Source organism: Aythya ferina (genome assembly GCF_964211825.1).
Source record: "Aythya ferina genome assembly, chromosome: 7".
Lineage (NCBI taxonomy): Eukaryota > Metazoa > Chordata > Aves > Anseriformes > Anatidae > Aythya > Aythya ferina.
In genome coordinates, this window is record NC_140302.1 from 7,371,253 (window position 1) to 7,396,027 (window position 24,775).

A 24,775-nucleotide genomic window follows, 5' to 3' on the forward strand; every position below is an offset into this window, starting at 1 on the left:
GATTCAGTCACGTGAAACATGCATCATCTTTTTGGCAGAGTCAGTTTTTCCTAATGGCAGGTGAAAGAAAGTATGAATTGGTGTTTTGAACTTGTAGTTGAATGTCAAGTGTTTCATATTTCCCTCAGTGAGGGGTTAGCATAAAGGCTGGATTAATATGAGCTGTAAGCACAAGATGAATTTGGAAGCAAAGTTTTTCAGGGATTTTGGCACAAGCATCTGCCTTTCTTCCTAGTAGCAACTGTGTCATTAGAAAACAGGAGCTGTCTTAAGAATACCTTAGCTGCTGTCTTAACAATACTGTCAGATAGGAGAACACATTTCAGGTAGCATTGAAAGGAGCAAAGGCATATAACCATAATAACCATGTTTCTTTCCAAATGTACATTATTCAGTAAGATATCCACAAGTGTTTCTCATGTGTCATGCTGCTTGATAATTTTGTATTCTTTTTTGAGTGAACTTGACTTCACTTGTTTCCTGGTATTTATAAGTTGAAAAAGTGCTTCTTTGGGATGGGTTTACCTTTCCTTCCACTTTTGTTACTTACTCATGAAGTTTGATTTCATTCATGTTATATGTTACGGTTTTAGGCTCCTTCAATACAGTCTCACTTGTACTTATATGGAGGAGGTTCTGCATGTTGTGTGGCTCTGCTTGCTGTGTGACCTGGTACCATTAAAGTAGGTACTACTGTGAAGCTGTCCAAGCTTACATGTAATTTTAAAGAGAAGCAACTTTCCTCAACACTGATGAGCAGTAGAGATTTCCTACTTTTGTTATGCTGAACTGAAATATCAGTCCTGTCAAAGACTGTTTTGAATTCTTGCATGTGTAGAAATTAAGATCCCTGTGCTTAAATCTGTTTCCATAAATCTATGTTTGTCATTGTTAATCCTATGTAGTCATTTATCATTTATCCTAAAACATATGGACTCAATGTGTTAAATCAGTACCAAATGTCTTCAAAATCCATGTTGTGTTTTTCTGGGTGCCCTCAAGGTGCAGTAATTTTTAAAAATACTGTATCAGCTTTATTTTAGTTTAGATGGAATTATAAAAGAAAATATGCCATTGCAACAGAACCTCTCTCTAAAATAGCATAATTTCTAAGTTGTGTTGAAATGAAAATATTTAATGAAACCTTTTGATAGCTTATTCCTTCTTGTGGAATGAAAGAAACTCGCTATATCATTTATTCTCATGTTTATCACCAGTCCTAATTGTCAGCATCTGGATGGAAAAAGATTTCTCTTTGTGCTGCAGATATGGATAGGTGTAGATTGTAATGTTTCATATTCATGCAAAAAGTATAGAACAGAGCGGTTTGGGCATTTGGAATTATTTTCTGGACTCAGTGAAATTCAGTGAAATTACTGAAGTGAGGATGATTAGCCTTCAGATGTAATTGTGTTGTTTAGGGAGAGTCTTCTTTAAACAACAAAACAGCTTTTGTTACCGTTGTTGTCCTTCATAGGACATTAGAACCACAGTAGGTGTGGGAGAGGTTTCTATGGGAATGTGTTTTGTACAGAAGCTGTAATGTGGTTAAAATATAAAGGCCTATTTTAAATGAAAATGTCTTGGTAAAAGAAGGTAGTACTTACTATCTCTTGTGTTTTCAATGCTAAGAATTAAGCTGCTGACTGACAAGCCTTCTTGTCAGAATCTCTTCTACCATATTCATTTCAAACAGCTGAAATCCAGCATAGTAAGCACTGATACAGATTAAATAAAAAATAAACAGGTTTTGTGGCGTCTCTTACCCTTTTGAATGTGTACATTTTACACAAGGAAAACCACAGCAAGGTATTTTTGTCTTAAGATCAAAGGTGTGGGCCCCACTGCTCATTGAGGCAGAGGACCTAGTGGTGAGGGTTACGGAAAAGGTGCTCCACAACGTTGGTGCCTCAGGCTTTTTACTGGTAAACTATGGGGACTCCCGGCTGCCTGAGCCCAGTGTCAGTCTGGAGGAGGAAAGGATTAACCTTCATCCTAGACGATGATGAAGTTATGGGCTGCATAGGAAAATAAGTCAGGCATAATGGGAGCAGATGAAATGCATCCAAAGGTGCTCATGTCAACTGGTATTGCTGCATGGGTGCTTATTTGTCATCTTTAAAAGGTGCCCAGGAGTGTGGTTCCTTACAACTGGGAAAAAAGCAAACATAGAATCACACAGAATCACAGAATTTCTAGGTTGGAAGAGACCTCAAGATCATCGAGTCCAACCTCTGACCTAACACTAGCAATCCCCACTAAACCATATCCCTAAGCTCTACATCTAAACGTCTTTTGAAGACTTCCAGGGATGGTGACTCCACCACTTCCCTGGGCAGCCTGTTCCAATGCCTCACAACCCTTTCAGTAAAGAAGTTCTTCCTAACATCTAACCTAAAACTCCCCTGGCTCAACTTAAGCCCATTCCCCCTCATCCTGTCACCAGGCACGTGGGAGAACAGACCAACCCCCACCTTGCTACAGCCTCCCTTGAGGTACCTATAGAGAGCGATAAGGTCGCCCCTGAGCCTCCTCTTCTCCAGGCTGAACAAGCCCAGCTCCCTCAGCCGCTCCTCGTAGGACTTGTTCTCCAGGCCCCTCACCAGCTTCGTCGCCCTTCTCTGGACCCCCTCAAGCACCTCGATGTCCTTCTTGTAGCGAGGGGCCCAAAACTGAACACAGTACTCGAGGTGCGGCCTCACCAGAGCTGAGTGCAGGGGGACGATCACCTCCCTAGCCCTGCTGGTCACACTGTTTCTTATGCAAGCCAGGATGCTGTTGGCCTTCTTGGCCACCTGAGCACACTGCTGGCTCATATTCAGCCGACTATCCACCATCACTCCCAGGTCCTTCTCTGCCTGGCAGCTCTCTAACCATTCCTCTCCCAGCCTGTAGCTCTGCTTGAGGTTATTGCGCCCCAGGTGCAGGACCCGGCACTTGGCCTTGTTGAACTTCATGCAGTTGACCTCAGCCCATCGGTGCAGCCTATCCAGATCCTCCTGCAGAGCTTTCCTACCCTCGAGGAGATTGACACACGCGCATAGCTAGGTGTCATCTGCAAACTTACTGAGGGTGCACTCAATGCCCTTGTCCAGATCATCGATGAAGAGATTAAAGAGGACCGGCCCCAGCACCGAGCCCTGGGGGACGCCACTAGTGACTGGCCTCCAACTGGACTGGACTCCATTCACCACAACTCTTTGGGCCCGGCTATCCAGCCAGTTTCTAACCCAACGAAGCGTGCGCCAGTCCAAGCCAAGAGCAGCCAGTTTCTTGAGGAGAATGCTGTGGGAGACGGTGTCAAAAGCCTTGCTGAAGTCAAGGTAGACCACATCCACAGCCTTTCCCTCGTCCACCCAGTGCGTCACTTTGTCATAGAAGGAGATCAGGTTCGTCAAGCAGGACCTGCCTTTCATAAACCCATGCTGACTGGGCCTGATCACCTGCTTGCCCTGTAAGTGCTGCGTGATGACTCCCAGGAGGATCTGCTCCATGAGCTTCCCTGGTACTGAGGTCAAACTGACAGGCCGGTAATTTCCCGGGTCTGCCCTCCGGCCCTTCTTGTAGATGGGCGTCACATTTGCTAGCCGCCAGTCAACTGGGACCTCCCCCGATAGCCAGGACTGCTGATAAATGATGGACAGTGGCCTGGCCAGCTCCTCTGCCAGTTCTCTCAGTACCCTTGGGTGGATCCCATCCGGCCCCATCGACTTGTGCACATCCAAGTGCCGTAGCAGGTCACCAACCAGTTCTTCATGGATAGTGAGGGCCACATCCTGCTCCCCATCCCCTTCCACCAGCTCAGGGTACTGAGTATCCAGAGAACAACCGGTATTGCCGCTAAAGACTGAGGCAAAGAAGGCATTGAGCACCTCCGCCTTTTCCTCATCTCTTGTAACTAAGTTTCCCCCCGCATCCAGTAAAGGATGGAGATTCTCCTTAGTCCTCCTTTTTGTGTTGATGTATTTATAGAAACGTTTTTTGTTATCTTTAACGGCAGTAGCCAGATTGAGCTCCAGATGAGCTTTGGCCTTCCTAATTTTGTCCCTGCCCAGCCTAGCTACATCCTTAAAGTCCTCCCTAGTGGCCTGCCCACTTTTCCAAAGATTATAAACCCTCTTTTTTCTCCTAAGATCAAGCCACAATTCTCTGTTGAGCCAGGCTGGTCTTCTTCCCCGCCAGCTCGTCTTTGGGCACGTGGGGACAGACCGTTCCTGCGCCATTAAGATTTCCCTCTTGAAGAGCGCCCAGCCTTCCTGGACCCCTCTGCCCTTCAGAACCGCCTCCCAAGGGACTCCACCAACTAGTGTCCTGAGCAGCTCAAAGTCAGCCCTCCGAAAGTCCAATACAGTGGTTTTACTGGTCCCCTTCCTGGCCTCGCCAAGAATAGTGAACTCCACCATTTCGTGGTCATTCTGCCCAAGACAGCTCCCGACAATCACATCCTCCACCAGTCCTTCTCTGTTTGTGAAGAGAAGGTCTAGCGGGGCGCCACCCCTGGTAGGTTCACTAACCAGCTGCGTCAGGAAGCTATCTTCCACGCTCTCCAGAAACCTCCTAGACTGCTTTCTCAGGGCTGTGTTGTGCTTCCAGGATATGTCAGGGAAGTTGAAGTCCCCCACGAGTACAAGAGCTGACAATTTTGCAACTTCTGTCGGCTGCGTTTAGAATTCCTCATCCGTCTCCTCATCCTGGTTCGGCGGTCTATAGCAGACCCCGACCAGGACACTAGCCTTTTGTCCCTGCCTATCCTAACCCAAAGGGACTCGACCTTGTCATTCCCAGCCTCGAGTTCTAAACCTCGAAAGACTCTCTAATATAGAGAGCCACACCACCACCCCTTCTGTGCTGCCTGTCCCTTCTATAGAGCTTATAGCCAGGCATTGCAGCACTCCAGTCATGAGACTGGTCCCACCACGTCTCCGTGATGGCAACCAAGTCGTAGCCTGCCTGCTGCACGATGGCTTCCAGCTCCTCCTGTTTGTTACCCATGCTGCGTGCATTGGTGTAGATGCACTTCAGCTGGGCCATTGCCTTATCCTCCGGCCTTGCCATCGTTCCCCCTGGCACATCCCCAACAATCCTAGCCTCAGCCCCATCCCCCTTCCTACCTAGTTTAAAGCCCTCTCAATGAGCCCTGCCAGCTCCTGGCCATCACACTCATCTTTGGGGATGACAGGAAGGAGGATTCAGGTAGCTCCAAGCTGGTGAGCCCTGGTTTCTAGGAAGATAGCAGAGCCTGCTGGAAGCCATTTCCAAGCAAATAGACAATAAGAAGGTGAATGGGAACAGCTAGGATGGATTATGGATGGGCAAATCATACCTGACAAACTGGTAACTTTGGGATGGTATCACTTGGCTCTGTGGATGCAGGGAGACCAGTGCAAGTTGCTTACCTTGGCTTTACCAAGTAGTGTAGTATCTTCATAATCGTATTAGCAAGATAAGGACCAGATTAGGGGACTGCAGTGTTGGGCAGTGCAAAAGCTGCAGGGGATCAGGGAGCAGTGCAATCCAGAACATATTTTCTAGTAATATCCAGTATTTTCTTCTTAGAAGGTTCCCAGAAGTCTTTTTTTTTTTTTTTAAACTGATTATTAGCAGCAGCTACTGTTACTTTTTTTTTAATTGCCAGTTGACATGACCATAATGTAGGTAAATTTGGGGATATATTCTACAATGTCAATTACAAGAAAGGTAAAAGTGTAACAAATTTATCAGCATCTATTATTAAAATGTTAGAAATAGTCTGTATAACATGTGAGAAGCTGTTGTAATTGCTTTTTCCAGTTCTGGATTTTCTGTATTAGACTTTCTCTCTATCCTCTCCCAAGGCTGCAAAATTTTCTCTCTTATCTGCTCAGCTGTTCTTTTAAAAAAAAAAAAAAGTAATGTTTATACCCTTTTTTTATATCCTTTTGTCCTCTCTCCCATGATACAGGTAAGTATGTAAGTGACTTAGGACACAATTAAGTCGAATGCTCCCATATATGATTCTGGCTGTAGATGATAGAATTCTGTGCATTCTGTGCTCTAATTTGTTTTAAGTGGGAAAGCTGGACTTGAAAAGGGGTTCCCATAAGGGCTTAGGTAGTACTTGGGAATTTGTTTCCCGGGGGAGACGGAACAAAGGCAATGAAAAGATTTCTGGTGGTAGAGGGGAAGGCTCGTTAGGTGCTGGAGGCAGTATTAACACTTAAGTGCTCTTGTGATCTGCCGCTCCCGTGGCTCTTTGTATGCCAGCTGAAGTCCGTGGAGGCGCTGGCACAGGAGTGCTGCCTGTGGGGATTTGAGGAGCACACTGAAGATTAAAAGAACAAAAGCTAGAAAGGATAAGGCTGACAGTGTAGTGAATGTATTTCAAAACCCTTTTATTTTATAGAATGTTGTCTAAATGAGAGCAGTCAGAGGTTTATTAGACTCCCTACAATTCTTTCATGTCTGATCATTGGGATCTCCCAACAAGACAGGAGAAGAATTGCTGAATGAAGTTCTCTACAGAAGACCAACAGGAAACCAAAAGCTTCACACCAGAAGCTTAAAAATTCAGGCACCTTATCATCCATTGCAGTCGTAAATAGCCTGAGGTCCTGCAGGAGAATTCAGCATCTGAATGATTGGCATTATGCAGTGTAGTGTTTGTCAGTACCACATCAGGTACATGGGAGGTGGAAAAGTGGGATGAAATATAGGTGAGAATCAGTGTATTGGCTGCAAAATGTGCAAACACATTTGCATTCTTGTTAAGTGAAAGGCAGTTCTGTAGTTTGTTACAGAACTTTAAAATGCAGTCTGTGGTTAAATAAGAAGCTGTTGGGGCCTATAAGGCCTGGTGGGGCCCAGGAGAGAAAACAGTCCCCAAACCACCCTTGACTAAGTTTCCATTTATCTGTTTTTTAAAGTTTGCCCAGTTTCTTTAACTTCCCCTTCCTATTGATTATTAATTATAGGAAGAAATTTGTGTAAGTGATCACTTTTTGAAATGCCCTCCGTGACCCAGGAGATACAGGAACATGAAAGGAGATGAGAAGGAAAACATGGGTAAACAATCACATGGCAGTGAACAGTCCAACCCTTCATCAGATGCTCACGTATCACTAGACCTTAGATTTTCCCTAATATGAAGGCAGTATAAATAGACTCCAGTAACAAAAGCTGTTTGCACAGAACGCATGAGATATCTCTTATCATCTGCTTCTTATTTTTAAATGGGAAAACAAACTCTCAAAAAATAAGCAAATTGCTCTTTAGGATGGAGCAATTTTACTTACTGGAAAGATGAGCGTTGGAGAACTTTCCTTAACTCCACTGCAAAGTTAAAATATTTTATTTTCCTGTTTAATAAGTGTGAACTACTACCTGCATCTAGTATTGAGTAACCTCTGTCCACTTCAAAACAGTGGCAGCCTGCCACTGCACCAGCCTGCATGGTACCAGTCTACAGATTTCTAGATGCTTTTTCTTTCAGTGGTATGGAACTGTTTTTAATGTGTTGTTTAAAGAAGCAGCTATCATTTTTGAATGCTAACAGAATGTAATTATGATGCCAATTTCCTAACAGAGTTTTCTGTCTGTGAATATTAGTGAATTCTTACAAATTTCTATTTTTACTTAAATTCACAAGGTGGTAAAACCTGCAAGTCTCGTGATTTAAAGCCCAGTTTAAATTTCACAGATGTCAGTAAGGTTTATTTTGTTGGACTAAATGACCTCTGGAGATCCCTTACATCTAAATTGTCCTGTGTCTCTGGATATAGGAAAACTGCTTCAAATGCCGATGAAGTATTACACTACAAGATTTTGTTGTAGAAAGCACAGAAACAGATCTCATTTTACATAAATGACCATTATCATTGTTTTCTGCACAAAAGCTCATAGAACAGGGTATGACTTTCTACATTGTCGTATATATAAACTGCACTGTAGATAACACCACACCTGTATTATAAGTACCAGCTTCTGAAATTAAAATCTCATGGCTCCTGTACTTTTAGAAAAGTGCAGAAAAATTAGAGGTGGAGAAAAGGAGAAAAAGTACAAGACCAGAAAAAAAATGAAAAAGGAGAATCATTGGCAGGAGAGGACCATCTATGAAGCTAAAAAAATTAAGCCTTTGGGGAAGAGAGGAGTAGAATCAAGGCCTCTGAAGTAAATCTCAAATATCCAGAGTGAATCCACGACCACTGCTAACTGTGTTATACTTTACCGTACAACATCTTTTAAATTCATCTGGTACATATAAAAAGGAATATAAACAGGTAAGATCTTAAAATGAGACTATCAGAAATGCATCAGAATTTAAGATTTGAGAGTTATAGCATGGCAGATGAACCACAACCAGCAGAAATGGAGACTTGTATTTGGTTGCAATGTGTGCGTCCATATGACTAGCATATCTGTATAACCGTTTAGAGGTACGACTATGCAGTGTCTGCATGCGTAGGTATGAGCTGCTACTTTCCAGTGCAAAAGAGCTTGTACACTGTTATTTTTGAGGTTCTCTTTGTGCTTATTTCTGTAATGGCTGTGTAGCTTTTTACAAATAGTAGGATCACCACAAGGTCGCTTTGCTGGGTCCTTCATTTTATTGCATGCTTATTAAAAAAGGTGTTTCTGTGTTTGATTAGAGAGATCTTTAATAAGACCTTCAACACCATCTCATTTGAATTGTCCGAGTGACACTGGTGAGGTACAGGCTTTCCGTTCCATGTGAGATGTTTCGGATAAGATACGTAGAGGGAAGGGTATTTCCAGTAAGTCATGCATGTATGTGCTCAAGTGCTTTTATTCTTCCTCTTGCCCAACCCACATCAGGTTTGTCATCCTTGATCATATAGTTGATCAATACTTGATCAGGCTGAAAGGATTGCAGCTTCTCGGAATCACAGCATCTAGAGAGTCTGTCTGGGATTTTTTGCGCATGCATGATAGGGCATGCTGAAGTCAGCTTGGCTGAATGGTGCTTGTAGTTGTGTACAGAAGAGGTGCTGGAATTTGTTTCTGGTTTAAACTAAATGTTATGTGTGCTGCTTGCCTTTCCTCGGGATGATATGTCTTGGGGAAGAGGTTCTTTCTAACATGGAAGGGGGGAAAAGTAAGAGAATGTGAAGAGGAGAAACTTGTATGAATAGTATTCATTGTATATTTTAATGTAGCTTTATCTTTCTTTGCCCTTTTACAGTCTCCCCAACTTTATAATTGTCATGATTATTTATAAACGCTGCATCTTTGCTTAGATGATGAGAAGAAACGATGAGGCAGCCTTTGCTAAAGCACTTGTCTTTGTCACGTGCTTCTATTTGTATTTTCACCTGTTAAAAAATTCCTTCCACCTTCTAAAGCAAGTTGGGTGTCATGGTTTCAAGTCCAAACCTGTATCATGAGAAGAAATAGATGGAGTCATAGATCCGTGCAATTTTTTCCATCTCAGACCAGCAGTGCTAGGCCAGGATTAGCTGCTTTCTGCTCACACCCCCAGGGGACTGTATAATACCTGTAAGTTATTTCACTGTGTGTGGCTGCAGCCATGCTCAAATGGCTCTTTTCTGCCTATAATATATGGAAACTGGGGTGACTTTTTAAACTAAGTGGCTTTCAAAAGTTGCACTCTTTCACTGTCTTCACTCAGAGAGGGTAGTGAGGCACTGGCACAGGTTGCCCAGAGAAGCAGCACATGCCCCAACCCTGGAGGTGTTCAAGGCCAGGCTGGATGGGGCCCTGGTAAATCTGATCTAGTGGGTGGCATCCCTGCCCATGGCAGGGGGGTTGGAACCAGATGGTCTTTGAGGTCCCTTCCAACCCAAGCAATTCTATGATAATTCTATGATTCCTGTTTCTGATGTTGTATTTGTACACCAATTTCCATCTTTGTCATCAGAGTGTTAACAGTTGTGGTTTAATGCAGTGGAAATCTTGACGCTTGTCACTAGAGAATCGTTTAAACCGTCTTCATGTGCAGTTTATTGCTGAGAGCCTGAGTGTTTCTGTATCAAAAGGAATTCCCATTTTTGTCTTCATTACACCAGTCTGTTGTTTTAAGCTGTTCACCTATCTCCGTTCAGCCTGATGCTATAGTAGATCATCTGAGTCAGTGTTTTCCCATCCCCACTACATGACCCATTTAGTATTTTGATGGCCAATTCTGTCTGTTTGGATTTGATTGTCCAGATTTCTGTCACTGGGGTAAGAAACTATGGTTTTCCTGAGCTTACAAATTAGAATAGTTTATTCTGGGCCTCCTAACTTTTGGCTGTGGTTTTTCTTTCTAGATATTTTTTCTGTGACTAATTTAGTGTTTTCTTTCTGAAGACTGCCTGGTAGAAGGAGAAGTTGAAGTTTTCTTGAGATACATGTCAGGTGTGCTTTTTCTGTAATATTCAGAGTTCATGGCCTTGATATTTCTAATTGATAGAAGAAAATGAATTTCCTTTAAGTAATCTTAAGTGAATAAGAGAATACAGAACAGAACCAAGAGTCTGAATGGTAAGATGAGTAGTTTCAAATCCAAATGTTTGCTGCTGTTACCCAGCTCGGATCTGGTGTTCTCTAATTAGACAGTGACATGAAGAGAGCCGGCAGTCTGGAGAAATGACAAAAATAACTTCACATTGCATTAAGACATTAGAGAACTCCGTGGGAGCCCAGCTAAATGTGGAGTTTTGAAACAATATATTTAATCTGTTAATTAGCTTTTGTTTTTTATTTTTGCTACTGTGTCTATTCATTGATTAATCCCTGAATTGCTTGATCATATCATTGCCAAATAACACACTCCTCGTGAAAGAAAAAATTCTACTCATCTTTCAAGTTAAAACAGACAGTGCAAGTCTCTTAAGTTTAGGAGCTGGTTGCATGTCAGCCAAAGACAGCCCATCTATGTTTCAGTGTTACAATGTGATTAATTTTTGTAGGAGGTTCACCAGCCCATTAAATCATGCTTTTGCAGCCATGGGCTTTCAGATTTTCATTTACTTTATATTTGATTGTGGTGTTTAACTGCTCTTATTATGCAGTTTTATTTAGAGTCACATTTAATTGTTTTCCAGACTAACACTCCATCCAGATGCACTGGAATTAACATTGACAAGGAAAGTAATTATCAAAGGTTCTTCCATCTTGTATAATGGCTAAAATATGTCTGTATTAGAAAATTTACCATGTGATATCTTAACCCTAGCAAATCTAAATATAGTTGTGAAAAAAGGATAAGTTGGTAGGGATGATGACTTGGTAGTCCAATAAGATAATTTTAATTTTTATAGAAAGGTTCTTGGAGGATATGCCAAAACCTCTAGTGTTTTTCTAAAGTTTCTAAGGGCTGAGGGGGGCATTAGTTCATTCTTTTAAAGAAGGAAGTGTTGCTTTGAAATTTAAAGATTAGCAAAATTTGAGGGGAGTACCAGTGAGTTTTATTTTGCCTCCTCACTTTTTTTTAGACCAGCTAAATCCAATTGGACTGTCACTGCCAGTGACAGACCTCTGAATCTGCCACCTGATACTACAACATCCCATATTATTGTGTATTCTTTATATCACCTTTCTTCATCAAGTCAGTTTGCGCAGGGCAATATTCAGAACATTTAAGATTTGTCACACATTGTAACTAAGCATCTGTGTTGTTTTGTGGTCTAATATTAAGTTTTGTGGCGTATCAGAAGTTACATAGCAAAATCAAGTAAGTATGTATACGTTTGATTGAGCATGAACACAGAGTGAAGGCATTACATCATTTCTTATTTAAAACTTGTACAAAACCAGCAGTCTTCCAATCCTGCAAATCTGTTTAAAAAATAAATAAATCTGATTTATAGGAATAGAGCAATTTAAATATCAACTTTGTAGAAAGCTCCACAGAAATAAACTCTTGTAGGTTTTTGGTCTGCCAGGGAGCATGACAGCTATCTGTAATGGGCATACAGTGATAGCATGTATGTTTAGGAGCCTGATTTATTAATCTAATTGCCTGAAGCATGAGAGGAATATGTGAGAAAATACTAACAACACTGGGAAGACAAAAGTATTTCTATGTTTCATTGTTCTTTTGATGTTATCTTGAGTTAAACTGACAGAAATCTCTCAAAACTGTGGGTACTTTCTAATCTTTTCATTTCCTTAGAGCACTTAATAAATGAAATAGGAAAATGAAAGAATGTGTAAAAGCAGGCAAAAAGAAATGAAAGAGGAAAAGTCTTCTGAATTACAAGGAAGAAAAATGCCAAGCTTTCTGGAATGACTAATTTTCCCTACTTAAGATATTTTTAAATTAATACCAGGCCAGAAATGTTTCGAATTGTTGTGGCCTCTTACTGCATCTGTGAGATGTTAATTTTGTCCTATGAACACAAACAGTAATCTCTCTGAAAAACATTTACAAAATCCAATTTAGCACTCCCACCAACACTTGATTTGCTATTTGACACAATCGAAGGGTTTGGGAATCTTTTAAACCCATAATAATAATAAAATCCTATTATCTTCCATGAAAACAATAGCCCAGCTCCCACTGACAGCACCCTTTGTATCCTCCGGCACAATTTCTATCCCTCCCTGGAGCTGCGGTATTTACTGGAATACTGGCTGCCAGCCAGAGGTTTTGTTGGGATGGGTAGGGATGATGGGGAACTTGTGTCCCTGAAGAAGACCTGCAGGGAAATTTAATTTGGGGGAGGTGGGATTGGCAGAAGAGTGGTCCCAAAGAAGTATTTCAGCTTTCAGCATGAATGAGGGGGTACCTGTCATATTTGCCTCAACTATATAGACAAATATGAATAACAACTCTGCTTTATTTTGCTGTTTTCCAGCTCCAGCAGTTCAAGTGTAAATCCTCAATTAACCTGCTTAAATCCCATTGCTACCTGTTGTGAGCAAGAGTTGTGGATATTATTAGGAGTTTTTTTTTTTAAAGAATGATAATGATATAATTAATATCACCATTTAAGCATTTGTCATTATATTTCAGAGTTAATGATCCTTTAAGAGATATTCTGGTAATTCAGATCTCCCAGAATTGTATTTTTCAAGTTGTTTTTCAACAGCTTGTATTTTGTATTGTATTTTCAAGCTGCAATGGAGGAAGATGATTTGTTACCCTGGAACACTGTTGGTTCATACTCCTGAGGTTGTCTCAGTAGTATTGAAGCATGGTTGGTAATGCCAATTCAGATTTATCACAGCAGATAAAGGTTATCATCTTGTAGATCATGCTGTCTCCGGTAAACATGGGATATATTTTCTGGGAAATAAAATAATGATTCCTTTATACTCCTGGGTTTATAGGATTGTTTTACTATGCAGTACTTTGTAAGGTAGTCCTGTGAAAGATGGAAATGGAGTACTAGTCCTGTGGATCTGATAACAGCAGCAGTAGTTACTAGAGACTCTTCCAAAGAGCATGCTTTCCTTGTCTCTAAATGAACATAAAGAGATAAAGAAATTGAAGTTGGTCTCATCTTCTTGCATCTCTTGTCACAGGCATTGGCAAGAGGAGCCATTAAGCTCTGTTTATTTTCTTTTTTCTAAGTATTTTATACTTCTGCAGGTGCTCTCACAAAAACAAATTGCCTTGGACCTTTGTGAAGGAGACTCCTCTATCCCAACAAAATCCCTTCTGGTCAGGCCACAGCGACTTAAGTGAATTCCTAAACTCTTCTGTTGGGTAACACTAGCATGGAACGTTTGCCCACCAGCTAGTTGAACCACTTGGAATAAGACTGGGGGAAAACCTGTGAGCATATAAAGGGATGATTCCCAATATTTCTTTTACCCAGAATAGCAAAATAAGCTTCGTTTCCTGTCTAAATTTACCAGGCCTGTCTTGCATGTGGTTGCAAGGGATCAAACAGCAGACTGTGTCAGTAGATTTTGGGGTGGGAACTCGAGTGCTACCAGAGTGTTCATGTGGCAGCTGAGAGTACTTCAGGCTCTCTCTTGCTTGTCACCCAGCTCTGGGTGTAACAAGGCAGGAGTGAATAGGTTCTTTATTTGGTTGTCTACTCTTGACATTCTGCTGTGGTGAGGAGTGGTATTCCTTGGACAGACTTCGGGGGAGAAGGATGTGTTCTATACATACCCTGCTCTCATTTCGTAAGAATATTTTTTACACTATGAGATTAGGTATGTTGGGGTTTGGAGGCTAGGGTGAGAAAGGTACTGTGTGATGGGGAATAGAAAGAAATCTGACCAGTTTTATGTTTAGTGTTTGCCTTGTTTTTTATTACTCCTACAGGACCTTACCTAATTTAAAAAAAAAAAAAAAAAAAAAAAAAGATTAATGTTGTTGGTGTAGTCCAGAGAAAAATGATAAAATGATACCTGTGATTTGTATTGCATTGTTAGAGCTGCAAAGAGACAAGGGAGCTCGTTGTGGAGCCACTGGAGATCCCAGAGCTGAGATCTGTTCATACTTCCTAGCAAATAGATTTGGGGAACAGCTGCAGAAAGCACTGGTTAGCAAAGTTGGGAGCAGATGGCAGAGTCAAAACATCAGGAGAGATTCCTTATCTGAGTCTGTAGTGTGTTGTGGCTCAGCTTGTCGAGCTCGGTGCTTTACATGGGTACTCTGTAAAATCCTGCTCTTTCCAGAAAGACTGACATAGCCAGTTTTGCCCATGAAGCCTGGATTCATACCTGCAGTGTCTCTGTATGAAAGCTTGCCCTCATCCTCTCAGCCGTTAGTGGCAGTGGAAGAAACTCTCACCACCTCCAGCACCTGTGATGTGGTGACATTGTCGTCCTGTCATGGGATCTGTTATTTCTTATATTTCCCTCTTTAATTTTTTCTGGCTCCCTTTCCTCCCCTTCTGGTAACTATATGTGGAGAAAGAGCAAATTATATTAAATCTATTGGGATATTACTAACAGAGCTTCTCCGTGGTAGTGTCGAGCATGGTTATGAAACATGGATGATTCAAGTCATCCGTCTCGATATAAAGCTGCAACTGCAAGCAGGAACAGGCAGCACAGTGCCACCTGCAATTCCTTCAAAGACTTCATGGAGCTCATGCCCACAGGATCTGAGAGGCTCCAGGAGATGATTTTCGCATGGAAGGAGGAGCTCCTTTCTTATACCCTTCAGATGGCATTGTTTTAGAAAAAGTCATCCAACAGCTAACTTAACTGGATTTGATAATATATAGGGAAGCACATCAGTCCTGCAGAATGTGAAAAATATGTTAATGCCCAAGGATGTACACAAATGAGTTTAAATGTAAGTAGTCATGTTTTTGGAGCCAAGTTGCAAAGTGTGCTGTTATTATGGAAGTCTTTTTACATGTTTCTCTATTTTAAACTGTACTTGAGTGTGTTAATGTTAGTAATAAAAGTAAAAATTTGCCTGGTCTAATTTCATGATTTTCAGTGATAGTAGTGTTAAGGATTAACTTTGTTTAGTGCGTATATTCAGTTTTTATTTTAAACTCTGTTTGGTCTTGGTCAGTTAGCATCAATTTAATTGCTACTTAAGGATTTTGGCTTAATTTAGAGCCTAAATATGAGGACTGACCTCATGCATGTATTGGAGGTAAGGTTTTGAAGCTTAGGGTTTGTGTCTTACCCAGAAGCTGACTTCTTCACTTCCTATACTTTGCTTGTCTTTCAGTGGGCTAACAGTTTGTTACTGTATTCTTGAAACTTTCTTCCTTCATTCGCTTTCTGATGGTTTTCCTGTTTGTCATCTATCAGGAAATAGATTTGATTCTAAGCTTACGTAAATCAACCATACGTTGAAAGATGTCAATTCAAAGGATGTGTTCTCCATTGACGGGTCATTATGAAGTTATAGCCATTACTGCTTAGCGCATTGATGTAGTGCAGGAGGAAAACACAGTGAAATTTTTCTTATTAAAAGTTTTAATTAACTTCTAATTGATTTCTAGGAAGATAAATGGCTTTGTTACAATATTTTAAAATTAACACCTTCACCAGAATTAAATGTTCATGGAAATTTCCTGAGCATTTTTCATATAACAAAACATGAAAATCTTTTCTCATCTTCTCAGATGTCTGTAGCCATATTTATGATGTCAAACAAATGAAAACGCCTTTCTAACTAAATGGCCTTTGTTTAATTTACATGGCCCTATTCATCATGCTTTAATTTAATTAAAAGGAGGAAAAACAAGAGGTCAGCATTCAAATTATGCTCTAGTGCCTTTAGGAATAATGAGGCTGAATCTTTTCCATCCCCATTAGGGCAGTAACACAATAACAAGAACTATTTAGCTGATACTGAAATCTGAGGCTTAGATCGCTACACGAGACTTAAGATACCAATTGAACAAAATCTAAACATTTATCTGTTGCAATTATCGGCATTTTCTGTGTGTAGAAGAATAAGGATGAAATTTGGTGTCATTTGATTTTGAAGAACATGACGTACAAACTGTAGAAAGTTAAGTAGTTCTTCAGAGAGCAATGATAAAAAATTCACTAAATGTAACAACCTTAAGTTAAATTAAGATTTTTAACTAATGTGTCCATTCTGTCTGCGAACTGCATCCATATAAGCATGGATTCCTTAATGATTGGTAGCTACAAAACACCTAAATTGCACTGTAAAATAAAAAATCTCCTCAGATACCACCCAACTCTGAAGATACTTGAGCATTATAACTGCCTAATGGCCTGGCTTTAGAAGCATCTAGATTGTTTTCTGCAGATGATGTCCAAGACTGAGCATCTAAATGTGTATTTTCTCCTGAAGTTCATCTGAGATCCAGAAAGGTGCCTTCAATCACTGCAGATTAATAGGTTTGATTTTGTAGAATATTTTTTTTATTCTTCAACAAAATTTGAGTGAGAGCCAAGTTGCTGTGAACAAGAAATGCTGACTAGCCACACAGATGTTACTACTTCATAGAATATTATCTTAGCTTACCTTGCAACTCCCACGTAGGTGTGTCCCTTGTATTTAAAATGTGCATTAAAACATGGTACTTTTTTCTGTTTCTTAGGCCACTGACCCAGATGCAGGTGTTAATGGTCAAGTTCATTATAGTTTGGCAAATTTCAACAATCTTTTCCGAATCACGTCAAATGGTAGCATTTACACAGCAGTTAAATTGAACAGAGAAGTAAGAGACTATTATGAACTTATCGTTGAAGCAACAGATGGAGCTGTGGACCCCCGCCGTTCAACACTAACTTTAGCAATCAAGGTGCTGGATATTGATGACAACAGCCCTGTTTTTACTAATGCTTCCTACACTGTCTGTGTGCCTGAAAATCTACCACCTGGCACTGTCTTCCTGCAGATAGAGGTAAGAAAGCATTACAGAGTGAAGACAATGTTTTGTAACTGTTGTGCAGTACTAAGCATGTTCTTAGTTAACTTCTCAGTGGGACTGAACTAAAAGAATGCAGACTGGAGTCAAGGAAGGACTGATATCTACCAGACTGAAAAATTCATGGCCATTAAAGAGGTACATGAAATATTTTGGGGGTTCACTTGGAAATAAGAGCAGTTAGTTAATAAATAAATAAATTGAGCAACACTAGTATTGTCATATTTTTTGTCGTAAGTGTCATAATTGTTTTACATGTGAAGTGCACTTGGTTTGTTCTTGAAAGCTCATTATATTGTTCCTACATGTTTGTGTTGATAGCGTGCTATCTCAGCTGATTCAAACTGAATTGAAGTCAAACCTAGATGTCCAACCTCGTTATAGTCAACGGTGTTAAGTAGTTGCTTCTGGAAGAAATTGACCTAACACTAAGTTTGTCATCTAAGATAGCTGGAGTAAAGTTGGCACCTTGAGGTGTCTTCTCTCTGTTGACTATAAAAACAAAGACAAACCATTTAGACACGTGATAGTTAATTGATCTCACTCATCCTGAGCTAGATCTCTAAAGATAGCTGAGACTCACTTCCCATAAGTAGTCTATGTAGCCTCACAATGTGAGTCAGCAGATTTTAATGAGAAGAATCTGTCGTGGGATAATTTCATCAAGAATATTTTTTATCTGAAGCTGCCTGCAGGTAAATTGTAAGTGGAATTAACAGCTAAAGCAATTGCATAATATTATTCCTAATGAAAGTTAATATTCTTTGTCTAAATACTGGTATGAAATAAAAACATCCATGCTGCTCTACGGGGTAAAATCAATGGTCTGCTTAGCCCAGCATCCTCTCCCTGGCAGTGGCAAGTAGCAGGTGCCCAGGGAAAAGACCAAGAACAGAACAAAATTCCAGTGACTCTTGCACAGAATATTGTGTCCCTTTCATGTGGCAGGTACCTCTGGATTTAATAACCTCAAGTGTTCTTTCTCCTTTGGGTTTGTGCAGTAGTTTTTAAGTTTATCCAATACTATTAGAATAATATAATGAGATTATATGTATTTGCAGTTACTTGCCTTTTTATGTTTTTAACATAGTAGGGATTTGTTTAGTAAAATGGATTTTGTTTGCCTTAATTATTTTTTTTTCTGTATGGCATGGTCTAGGCGAAGGATGTTGATCTTGGTTCTAATGTTACCTATCGAATACGGACGCAGGAAGCACTACAGTATTTTGCACTGAACAAGTACACGGGCGAGTTGTCACTTCTGAAGTCCTTGGATTACGAGTCATTCTCCGACACAGAAGCAACTTTCACCTTTCTTGTGGAAGCCTTCGATAGCAAGGGCACTATGCCTCCTGGTATTGCTACTGTCACCGTGAGAGTAAAGGTAAGAGGAGTAGTGGCTCAGCTGATAGCATCCTCTCCTGTTTGGTACAAAATACCTCTGCGACCCTTGCAGATGTGCTGATGAACCACCAGAGCACAGTAGCAGTATGTCTGCTTTCCTACTTTTTTCGCTTGCAGAAAGCTACTGGCTTTTTCTGACAGCAACTTGTTCTGCTAAATATACACTTTATAACAGCTATAATTATTTTGCTATATGCAATTAAGTAGTTAAATCTTGGTTCATAGATTTATGAAGTACAAGAATACCTGACAAATACATAAACACTTAGTCATTTAGGATTGCTGAAAGATTGAAATAAGTACCTAATGGAATTGTTTGCAAAAATGACACCATCACGTTTCATTTAAAGCTCTCATAAATTGTAATTTTATGAACCATTCAGGTGTATTGAGTGCTGATGTGGCACACAGTGCCTTACATTTCAGTTCAGCTACCTGAAAATATAGAGCTGCAAAGAAACAGGCTTATTCAGTGGTCTTTTGCAATGAATCATTTTTATGCTGAGTTGCAGCATCACCTGTGTTTCTGCTGTCTTGCCAGCAATATGGGGATAATGGTATTCTTTTTGGGAGGATCCACAAATGAAAAGCGCTTGTAACAGAGGCATTAGCACTTAACATCTTCAGTTGGTTGATGTGCTTGTGTCCAAAAGGGGAGGATGCTTTAGAAACTCTAAATCTTGTTTCCTTGCATTTACAATGGTGCAGTTCTGGAGCCAGTCAGACAAATCCTCTTGTCTGGTTGTTTCATTTTTGTTGACTGTCAGTGAAGAACAGTCAGTGGTGGGAGACAAGAGAATTTAATTACTGGCACTTCAGCTAAGAAGCAAGTAGAAAAAGCATATCTTACAAATACAAATTTCCTACCTGGCAACTTCAGTGTAAATGTAAGTCTGCAAAAAATATTTAGCATTTATGAATCAGTCTCTGGTTCAGCTTACTGCATATCTGCAGATGCTATGGATTGCCAGATGATTTTGAGTAATTCTGTTTGTTGGTCTCTACTGAGCTCTGAATTATTCTAGGAACAGTAAATGTCTCAGATTATTAGCATTGATGGCAACATAAGAAGGCTTCTACAGTACCTCTCTGTCTCTGTAAAATGCTTGAGATTGAGATGCAGTGCTTCTGCTTCCTACTGGGCTGCCCTCTGAACTGGTGTTTTCAAAGTGAATCAAAGGCAAAAATAGCTTTTCACATCGTTCCGTGAGCCTTATTTGTCTATACTGTTCAAGGAGGAAGTTGCTCAAATCAGTATTTTTTTTTTTTTTCTAGAAGAAACTTTTTCCCAGGTCGATGCTTTTTAGCAAGAATCAAGCTTTGTTTTGTTTTAATTTGAAGATAGCTTTTCTCAAATAGGAGTGTGTTCATGGAAAAGCTGCTGTCTGTACGCTGGGGCTGACATGGCTGTATGACTGTGCGTTTATGTGGTGTTCATTAGTCTGAGCGGACAACGCAGCAGTGCAGTTCTGCTTGGTGGTGTTAGTGTAACAGCAGCGGTGTAACAGGACACTGTCCAGGAGGCATTGTGAGAATAGGGAATTTAAGAAGGATGGGATTATTAGTAGGATCTTTTTTTTTTTTTTTTTTTTTTTTTCTGTTTTGTTTTTGTTTCCCTGCAAACTTTGCACACATGAGCAGTTAAAAGGAGGCATGATAATTGGTGTGTGAAAGGCGGTGTGTGAGAAGCTGGAATACTGTGCTTGAACCAAGAGTAAAAATTTCTGCAGTTGTTGGGGACAGCACAGGGCCTGAAAGCAAAGGCAAGCATTCTATAGATTATGTAGGAAAGGGGAAGAAAGGGCTGTAGGGGATTTTTAATGTGTATTATCATACCCGGCAACGGCTTGATTTTTGCAACTGATCAGTGGACATAATTGAATAACTGTGTTAAGATAATGGGTAGATTCTGACCTTGATTGGCAGGTAGGAGAGTAGCATTGTCAGTGGCACTCATGAGTGGGGAAAGGCTTTTGGAAAAAGTAATTTTTCATCTCTCATTGTGTTAGACAGTTGCCATTAGTGGGTACACGTCAGAGAGATCGTAAAAATTTAGAACCTTGATTACAAGACAGATCTAGAAAAGAAATAATGGTTTGTTTTGAGATTACAGAGGAACTTTCCATATAAATAAAAATAATAAATAAAAAAATATAAATAAAAATAATTTGGGGATGGAAAAAAAAAAAAGGAAATAGAAATCAGAGCCATTTGCTACCTGTGTGGTATGAGAAGGGTCCACAAGAGGATACCCTGAGTGGCAGATTCAGGAGACAGAGCCTCAAGGGGCAGGGGCAGGAGCAAGGCACATAGCTGGCCTTCAGTGAGAAAAATGCAGAAGGAGCACAGAGCCCAGTGCATCACAGTGCAGTTTGGGTTTGTTCCTGATGGAAAAGACCCATACCTACCCTTGTTCTGAAGGGAGAGAGGTGGTGTGTCTGTGGTGGCAGCAGAAGGTCCAGTCATTGCAGAGGAGAGGACATGGGGCAGGGGTTCCTTTGGGGACAGAGGTACTGGGAATAGCTTCTAGTATAGGGCCAGCATGGGCACGTGGTGGCAGGCTGGCACAGGGTGCTCATCTGTTCCAGTAGAGCACTGAATCTGGCCCTAGAGCTCAAATGTGTGGTGACGTGAGGCTCTGCATGGTGTGGTAGAGATCCTCACTTGTCTATTTTCTGATTGCAATCTGGTCATATATTCCTCTGCCATCCTGACTGTGGTCCAGGCTGCTGCTGTAGGGCATGATAGATAACTCCTGATAAGCATGCTCATTGTTTCATGGGAGTAGTTTACAATTTTCTAGCTAATGGCTAGGATGTCTGCACAGGGAATCAAAGAGGTTTTAAAACTGGAGATTTCTGCCAGACCTTCTGCCAATTCAGAGCCTCTGTTCAGAGACAGGGTGCTCCTGCGTGGGGATGTACATCCCTCTGCGTGGCTCTGCAGGAGCCCTTCCCGTTCAGCTTGTCTTTTGCTCCTGCTCTGTGTTAGGAACGGGATATATCTTTTTCCTATTAGTAATAAAAACATTTTTACTTTATTTAGAGGAAGGTATTAGAGTGTGGTTATTTTTTTTTTTTACAGTGTTTGTGACCCCAAATAGGAAATAAACCATGTGCATGTGTATTGTAGGTCCCATAACAGTAGTTATGCAGCTTGCAGACTTTAATAACTCAAAATTGACTTAGAGAAAAGCAGGAGCAATCAGTAAGGCAGTAATAAGACCAAACAGGGAATTTATGTAACCATGAGGAATTCAGTCCCTATGATCTTTAGAGTATTACTCATATTAAAGAGATTTCCAGTCCTTTTGGTCTTGTGCTCCTCTGTTAACATTTGTCATTTTTCACAGTCCAATTTTTAACCATGAGCATTGTAATTTTTCCTGTGTGATAGGATTCTGTTATCCAACTATGGACAATGCCTGATGGTGTCATATATTATTTATGTGGTATAAAAGAGAATGAGCAGCAGTGCCGTGCACTCGTAATCACACTGAGCTTTGCAGCTAGGATGAGGGTGGATACACGCTGTGACTTTCCTTAGACTCTCAGCCTTTGGCATGACAAGTTACAAATAGTTTATATTAACCTTCCCTGAACTTGATCAAAACACAGATTGCAAAACAACTTCATCTGTTACCTGCATGTCAGTATTAAAATATGTTCTTTGCCACTGCTGCAGCCAAGTGGCTCTTTACAGTGCTTGACTTATGATTCCTTATTTGAAGGAAATTGAAGGAAAAATAATGAATTAATTGTGCTTTTAATGAGGAAAATCATCCTGTGTTTGAATATGCCTTTAGGAAGTTGCATTTAGCCGGAAAGTAATATTGATAGTCTTAAAGTAAACAAAATTTCATCTCATTTTTCTCTAGTTTCCTGTTTTATAAATCAGATGCTGTTGCATTGTTTCTAGTATTGCTGAGGAGGAATAGTGTAGGTAGCATGGAGTTCCTCTTGCCTGAGATTTTTCTTCCTCTTGCTGCTTATGTAGCTTTACCGGAAAGTCCTAATGAGTCATTCTTAATATGGGATGGCTGGAGAGGTTACACAAGTGTTCATCCTGATTAATTGGTGGTGGTAATCTGGTGTGTAATCAAGAACACAGAACTAATTACTGTACGTTTTTGTTGTTGTTGTTGTTTGCCTTTTTTTTTTTCTTTTTTTAGTACAAATGCACATAGATTAAAAAAAAAAAAAAAAAAGGGTTAGAAGCAGTGAATTTTGTAAGTCTTGAAAATTAAGTTTAAGGCAAGAAAGTATTAGCACCTCCAAGAGACAACTTGTGTGCTGTTGCATAGTGGTTTCCCGCTGCGGAGGCACCGTTTCTCTCACCAGGAAAGTGGCAAAGGTTTGCATTCACTCGGTGCCTGGGAAGGTTGAGTTTGCTTAGAGAGCCCGTAGTGCCTATGGCACTTCTAAGCATCCCCTCACAATATAAATGTTTTCTAGGATTGGAAGAAGTAGAACCCTTACTGTTCCAATGGTGTGCTTATTATCAGGATTTACTGTTTGCAAACAACTACTGTAGTAGTAGAGCTTCTTCAGAGAAAAAAGGACTAACTTTTTCCCAGTTTAGATTGCTGTTAAATGAGTAATGTGTTCCCTACACATTACATTATAAGAATCTGTGTAAAATGGGGCCTGTATGATGCTTGCATATTTTACACTATGATTTCCTCTTATTAGTAGTACCATCATTATTTTTGTATTAGTTTGTCTCTTGTTTATTATAACTGCTTTTTCTTACTCCTTCTGTTTTCTAGGAAATTTTTATTTTTTTTTAAGTAGAGTATATAGTATAATGGTGCTGTTACCTCTGACAGATGATTCAAAGGGATAGAGCCAGAAGAATAAGTAAAAACTGATTGGTATGTTTCTAGCAATGCCATATTACAAATCTGATGACAAAATATTTCATGTAGTTCCTGCCATGCCTTAATCCCAGTGGACTGCTAGAAACATTACAGAATAAATTTCCAGATTTGGTGAACCAACTGTACCATCTGTCCTTAGGGACAGAGTTCCGAAGTGCAACTGTCAAATTAATTTTTCAAGAGAAGTGTGACATTGAGGAGATACAACACTTAAAATAGTCCTCTTGTGTTACTGAGAAGAGGTGTTGGTTTTTTTTGTTGTTGTGGTGGTTGTGGGTTTTTTGTTTGTTTGTTTGTTTGTTTTTCTTTGTTACTGTTGTCAAATTATAAACTTTTGCACTGGAGACTGGAGGTGTGATTTTGTTTCTGTCACTGCTTTGCTAGCAATATATCTACAGTGAGTAATTTGAGATTTCATACAATCTTCATTTTTTTTATTATTTTATTATTTTTTTTTTTTAACTGAAAAATCTTTTTGTTAGCCAGGGCACAGTATTTTATGTTCAGGTAAAAACATAACCATAAGAAACAAGGAAGTCTTACAAATTAATCAGGTAGCATGGAGCAAGCGGATGAATAGTGATTCCTAGTTGACTTCTGCATTAAACTACAAGCTGGAAATAAAAGTGGCTTAAAATAATAGTGCTTTGGAAAGACTTGTTGGCTGAGGTGTTCTGAAAACAAATAGTTGTCTTAAAATTGTCCAGTTAATAAAGACAAAAATTAGCTCTGTCTCTCCGTTGGTAGGACTCGGATTACTGAGTAGGATTTGAATAGTGAAGCCACCTGCTGATCTAACTGCTCTTAAGCATGTGTACAATTGCATGCATTGTAGGTCAAAAGAAAAGCTACAAGTTGTATACTTTTGGGTCATGTTTTATATGTGTTGATTAGTACTTTTTGTGGGGTGAGTTTGCATCTCTCACAGTCACTGTGCTAAGTCTCCCGTTCCTTGGAAACTGTGCTCAAAAGAAACCAGCCAACCAAGTGAAAACATGTAACAGGTAAAGTCTCTGATTTGGTTGCTCTCAGTGGTCTTTCATCAGTTTGTTTCTCGAGAACATTCATATTCAAATTAGAAGCAAATAACAAAATCATAGAATAACCAGAGTTGGAAGAGACCCACGAGGATCACTGAGTCCAGGTCCTGGCTCCACACAGCATCACTCAAAATCAGCCTGTGTGTCCGAGAGTGCTGTCCAAATGCTCCTTG

At 40.2% G+C, this 24,775-nt stretch overlaps 1 protein-coding gene across 17 annotated transcripts in view; it reads left to right on the plus strand.

Annotated features, from left to right (window-relative positions):
* The window catches only part of PCDH15 (protocadherin related 15), an 883,259-nt gene that overhangs the window by 734,758 nt on the left and 123,726 nt on the right, over window positions 1-24,775 (plus strand). For all 17 annotated transcript variants that reach the window (XM_084525148.1, XM_084525147.1, XM_084525146.1 and 14 more), the window contains 2 exons: window positions 16,950-17,255; window positions 18,439-18,663. In XM_084525148.1, coding sequence (XP_084381274.1) covers window positions 16,950-17,255; window positions 18,439-18,663 — 531 coding nt within the window. The remainder of the gene's footprint in view (window positions 1-16,949; window positions 17,256-18,438; window positions 18,664-24,775) is intronic.